Consider the following 6106-nt stretch of genomic DNA (forward strand, 5'->3'; position numbering starts at 1 on the left):
AAAAAAAAATACACAAATATTCACAAATTGTACAAATATTCTTCATTCAATAATATCCATAAAATACACAAATATTCACAAATTATATAAATAATCTTCTTACAACAATATCCATAAAATACCCAAACATTCTTTTTACATCAAAAGCTAGCTAATAGATATCAAAATCAAGGTAGAACATTCTTTTAACACATCAAGGTAGAACCGCACTTCAAATGTAATCTAGCATGCATTCAGCCCACTCGAACTGCATTTCATCAATTTCAACTCTGGAGTACTTGAGATTTGTAAACTGTAAAAACACATAAATCCACCCTATGTCAAATAACTAAAACAAATGTGTACATGTATCAAATAAAAAATATAAGATCACAAGTGCTTGTCATAAACATGCTTACCAGCGTGTTGAAACCTATTCTGTGAATGGTGGCTTCGAATGAACTTCACGAGCAAGGCCAAAATTTGCTATCTTCACAAAGTCCTTGGTTACCAATAAGTTCTCTGCAAAGGTCATAATCTAGTTTAATAGAATGCTAACTTCACCAGAATAATTATAGGTGCATAAATCACATTTAACAAAATAAATGCTAATCCTAGATAACAACGTTGTAGGAATAGATCTGTTAAGAGCACACAAATGAATCTTTATAGGGATATTTGGTTAAAAGCGGAACTAAAGAGGTACACCTACCTCCCATGTCAATAAGTCACTTCCTCGAGTTGGATATGGCTTTTGCAAATCTAGCTCCATATAGAAGGTGTACACTTTGATATGTAGATGCTGCAAATCCAGTCAGCCATAGGATTTCAAAGGTTAATTAAAAGCTAAATTCCGCTATCACATTGCAGTACCAAGCAGGATGCATGTGTGCTTACCATCTCCGAAACCAAAGCATGGGATTAAGTTATCTTCGTCAAATGATGACAAGGTTCGTCCAATAATTGAAATTGCTTGTTCATAAGGATTTTTAGTAGTTCCAACGTGGTGCAAGCTGCTGCCATGGAATGAGTTCTTACCTATCGACGGATCGGAGACAATCAATTAGATTTGTGCTTTAATGAAACACAAGAATCCATCGACCTGTACCTGTCCACTCATTGCTTTTTGTGAGTCAATTCCTACAATGAGATTTGATGATTCAAGCCCAGATTTTGTCAGCTCCTCTGTTACCTGTTGAAATTGCACGCCACAGAGCAATATAATTAATGTGCGTTAATTATGGGCTTCTCAAACAGCTTTATTCTTCCGTGAAATAAATAAATTACCTGCTGTAAGGAGGTAAAGCCATCGGCTATCCTCGAGAACTTGTGTTCCAACTTGGGCTTCTTTACACTGGTCGTGTTAGTTGGAGAGAGCGATGGGTGTGCCATGGAATGAAACTCATATGGAGGAGGATGACGGTGATGTATATACCTTGCTTGGTGTTTGGATTTGTTTATGCAAGGAATGAGCACTGCATCATCTACTGGGGATCTTTAACCATGCTTTATTTTTGAAGCAACTACATCAGCACACTGGGTTACATTAGTTTGCTTTTTGTTCTAGCATCTAAAGCAAAAGAAAGTACATAAAGGATAGAGGATAAGGAATAACCATGACAAGAAATCAGGAAAATATATAATAACAGTAGTCCTTCAAAGACAATGAAAATAAAGTAACTAACTTAAATCTGAAGGTGATGCGTAAGTTCAAAAATCTTAATAAAATAAATTATAAGTCGACATAAAAGGATATAGCTTTATAAGTAATTTAGAAATTATAGACAGTTTTAATTTAGAAACCTACTACAACACTATGTTAAAGGTTTATGCAGAAAATAAGCTGTTGGCCTCAATAGCACTGATCCAACTGCTAAGTGCTCATATCAAACTGCTTCTCCACTCATTAGCCTTGAGTACTCCAACCGCTGGGATCCAATGACCGATGAGAGGAGCAGTATCGGGTCATCTCAAGAGGCTCCTCAGATCTATAGGTTTAACTTGGAGGAGATAGAATGTGCTACTCAGTACTTTTCGGAGGTGAATTTACTTAGCAAGAAAAGCAGCTTTGCGGCAACATACAAGGGGATACTACACGATGGAACGGAGGTTGCAGTGAAGAGGATCAACAAGACTAGTTGCAAGTCAGAGGAAGCTGAGTTTCTCATGGGTTTGAAGGCATTGACATTGCTAAGGCATGAGAACCTAGTTGGATTAAGGGGCTTCTGTTATTCAAGAGCAAGAGGAGAGTGTTTCCTCATTTATGATTTTGTTGCAAATGGGAGTTTGTCGGAATATCTAGATGTCAAATGCGATGAGATTCACAAGGTCCTTGATTGGTCTGTAAGAGTTTGTATCATCAAAGGCATTGCTAAAGGTATTCTACTTGACCTATATGACTATTTATTTTCCTTCTCAGATAGCTATCATAATGAATATACTACTGTAACAACAACAGCAACAAACATTGATCATTTAAGATGGAATTTCATCTTGTCATTTAACTACATTTGCACTTTGCCTTGAGGAATCCTAATTTGTTTGATTCTTACATAAGTATGGAATATCTCCACAACGACAAACCTAGCAAGCCCTCCTTGCTCCATCAAAACATGTCATCGACAAAAGTCCTCACTGACCGCCATTTCAACCCCCTACTCTCCAGTTCTGCCCTGCACAAACTATTAGCAGACGATGCCATTTTCTCCTCTCTCAAAACAAGTGCTGCCATGGGCTACTTAGCCCCCGAGTACTCTACCAATTAAAATAAATTATAGTGGCAAATACTCTACCTGAGCAGGCTATCCAAAGCAAACCTTGTGGATGCAATAAATTATAGTGGCAAATACTCTACCAATTAAAATAAAGTAATCCAAAGGATTAAGTCTATGTCCAGAAACAATTAAGGTAATTTGATGTGCCTATATTGAAATTAATTACTATACAGATACATATGTACTCTGAAGGGGGGATACACAGTGAATATAGCTCACCTTGCAATGCTTTAATCGGATGCAATCATATTTATCATCTCGAACCCATCTCACTGCTGGAGTGGTATTTCCTAAAGCACAGAATCGAGTGCCAACTGATCTGAACAGAAACTAAAATAATATTATGAGTAAAAACACTTACCCTCATCCTCCTCTAGTTTTGATTCCTCCACATGAAGCAACTCCTTGACCCTTGCTTGATTCTCTGCACTTCCCAATCCAGTATCTAAAATAAGCACATCGCATCCTCTGAAACAATGTGTAAATGTATGTCAGAAAGAAGCAGGGTGGAATTAGGCATCGAAAACTGAATTAAAAAAAAACCCTAGAGGGTGGAAATTAAATTACAAAAACCTGGAGGAAATGAACATACAAAAGAAACGCTAACCATAGGTACGGCTCCCTTCTTTTAACATAACCATATTAAATTTATATTCTAACCTAAACCATCCAATATCTAAATTCCCATTAGATCTTCAAGGTTACAATCTTCCATAATCACCTAACATGAAACCTAAATGTCACTGAAACCATTTCAGATTCAGGTTAATCTTTATTTACAACATTCAATTACCCAATATAACAACTCTTATCCTTGTTAACTAGTAACACATCATACCCTTAACCTCCAACACCAGAACAAACAAATTCTTATTGACTCTGCCGTGGATCCAGCTCAAAACACACAGGATTCATTAGGTAACATCTACTGCAACTAATGATCGCACAAGGGTAAGGAACAAGAACTAAACCGTACCTCAATCCCCTACAAACAGAACATTACATAGTGCATCTTCACTAGCCGGATCAAGAAGAAAGAATAACAAGAAGTCATCAAAACAACCTGTTAACAACAACAACAGATCGACCTCATTACCTCTGCACCCTTCAATCACCGGAGACGATCACTGATACGAAGAAGAGATCGATCCAACAGAGCTGTGGTGGCCGGGACCAAAATACCAGTCTCTGCTTCCCAGAAAGAACCACCTGAATCAACACTAGAAAGGATCAAGGTTCGAATTCACAACCAAAACCAAACCCTTACCTCCAAGATCGAAGTTAGGGCAACGACTTGTTCTTGCCGACGAACAGGGACAGAGATCGGGAAGGAACAATGGTAGTTACCTCCTCCAAACAATCGATGCTAGCCTGATCCAACGCCGATGCCCTTGGTTCCCTCCCGACAGCCGGCGAAATCCACCGATCGAGATCCGTCGCCGTTGTTCACCGAGATCAGAGAAGGGAGGAAGGGATCGGGGAGAAAGAAGGTTCGGCTGTAACTAACCTCTCTTCCTCTCAACGCTCCAAGGTCCGCTCTTCGCCGGCGCCACCGAGAGAAGAAGAAATCGCCGGTCTCAGTCGCGTGAAGTCCGAAGTCGCGAGAAGCAGAGGAAGAACAGCGGAGAGAGTCGGGGGAAAAGAAAAGGCTTCGGCGCTTTATAGAGAGGTTAACCCCAAACCCCATCCTCAAACTTTAACAATCAGACGATTAAGAAGAGGAAGAGATTCAAGAAGGGGAAGAGGGAGATGAGGCTGAGAGGTTTAGGTTTAGGCTGAGAGAGATGGTCGGATGGTCGGATGGTCGGAGGTTTAGGTTTCGGTTTATGTTATCGGGAGAGAGATGGTCGCGTTGAGGAAGGGGCGGGATAAAGATTTAGGTTTGGAGGGAAAACACTTAAGCAGATTTTGGCTTGTGGGGAAAATTAAAATATTTTATTCGGGTTCATTAACATCGGATTTTAAAAACCGATGTTAAAATCGATGTTTATTAACGAAAAAAGGGGCGCTCATAGACATCGCCTAAAAAACCGATGTCTATGAGCTAAAATCTGCGCTCATAGACACCGGTTTTTAGAAAAACCGATGTAAAATACTCAAAGACATCGGTTTTAGCCTAAAACCGTTGTTGTTCCACTGATGTCTATGAGCGATTTTGTTGTAGTGAGCTAGCTGGGAAGTTAGTTTTGAGTTCCTAGCTCAGATGGGAGGTCAAGTATCCTCCTTAGCACATGTACACCAATCAGAAAGGGTCCTGAATCCTTCCTTATAACAGTATGGGTCTATCAGTTGTCAGATTAACAGAGTCAGATAGTGAAATTTTTATTTCACCCAGTTTTCCGCATAGTACGACACAGTAGTTTCAGTAGTTAATGTAGCGATCCGGCTCACAGCCTAGTACCCAGGAGTTGGGTCGTTACAGGAAATGCTCCTAAACCCATTTAGAAGCATAAGTAATGAGCGATATCTAGCAACACATCATTACTACCCAAGTTACAAGAATGTTGAGATCCAACATCACCTTGTGACTACTAATTATGACTCTTCACAATACGTGACAATTACCCTTCTATCCTTGACATCTAGATTGATCAATATGAGGCATAGACCGTGTCATCCTCTAATCAATCTAAATCTTAAATCCCAAGTAGACTCACTCAATCAAATGAGCTCAACATCTCATATTGACTCATTTGGGCATGGTCATGCACTTAGTGGTCTCACTCTATCAAGAATAATGATGTCACTCCCGTCATATAGGAGTGATAGTTCCCATCTACATCACTCATATCCCTCCGTATAATTTGTTACATACCCAGTAATCGCCTTTATAGTCCACCTAGTTACGGGTGACGTTTGACGAAGTCAAGGTATGTAACTCCTTATGTTGGGAACCATGGTGACTTCAAGTCCAAGGATTAATAGTCATAATAATAGCCACATGAGAAAGTATTTGACACTCATATAATGATCCATGATACTTTCTCATCACGGGTCATTCAGTATACATTCTCCAATACATACCCATGTGTCAACTGGATATCTCTATATCCATGACTTGTGAGATTATGTCATCGAGTTGACCTACATGCTAGTCTCGTCACATTGACATTGTCCCTGAATGTTAATACTTGACCAGGAATGATTAAGAGTAGTGTTCCCTATATCATCTCACTATCGATTCAACCAATCGATTGATATAGGTAAGAACCTTCTACTCAAGGATGCTATTATACTTAGTTATTTGGCACCAATACAAGTAAGTATAATAACCATAAACAAATACCTTTATATACATAAGAAATATGATACAATGAGTCCATACAACAATCATCAAATGATTGGCTATAGGG

General features: G+C 39.1%; 1 protein-coding gene and 2 long non-coding RNA genes across 4 annotated transcripts; 1 reads left to right on the forward strand and 2 right to left on the reverse strand.

The window, feature by feature from the left end:
* Positions 1–233: 233 nt before the first annotated feature.
* On the reverse strand, positions 234–763 carry LOC122028184. Its single transcript, XR_006124667.1, has 3 exons — positions 692–763; positions 399–501; positions 234–292 (listed from the first exon to the last, which is right to left on the reverse strand). It is a non-coding gene; the product is annotated as an uncharacterized LOC122028184 (long non-coding RNA).
* Positions 764–1863: 1100 nt separating this feature from the next.
* LOC122026463 (cysteine-rich receptor-like protein kinase 37) lies at positions 1864–2505 on the forward strand. The gene has a single exon (XM_042585208.1). The coding sequence runs from the start codon at positions 1918–1920 to the stop codon at positions 2503–2505; it is 588 nt and encodes a 195-aa protein (XP_042441142.1). The 5' UTR covers positions 1864–1917.
* Positions 2506–2560: 55 nt separating this feature from the next.
* On the reverse strand, positions 2561–4321 carry LOC122027459. 2 transcript variants are annotated; one of them, XR_006124418.1, is made up of 4 exons: positions 4261–4321; positions 3850–3962; positions 3115–3221; positions 2561–3043 (listed from the first exon to the last, which is right to left on the reverse strand). It is a non-coding gene; the product is annotated as an uncharacterized LOC122027459 (long non-coding RNA). The 2 variants fall into 2 exon arrangements; XR_006124417.1 differs by lacking the exon at positions 4261–4321 and adding an exon at positions 4101–4121.
* Positions 4322–6106: the final 1785 nt, after the last annotated feature.

This window comes from Zingiber officinale, chromosome 10A (assembly GCF_018446385.1).
Source record: "Zingiber officinale cultivar Zhangliang chromosome 10A, Zo_v1.1, whole genome shotgun sequence".
Lineage (NCBI taxonomy): Eukaryota > Viridiplantae > Streptophyta > Magnoliopsida > Zingiberales > Zingiberaceae > Zingiber > Zingiber officinale.

Coding starts and splice junctions, on each gene's coding strand:
- LOC122026463 (XM_042585208.1), top strand. CDS start 1,918: ATGACCGATGAGAGGAGCAGTATCGGGTCATCTCAAGAGGCTCCTCAG.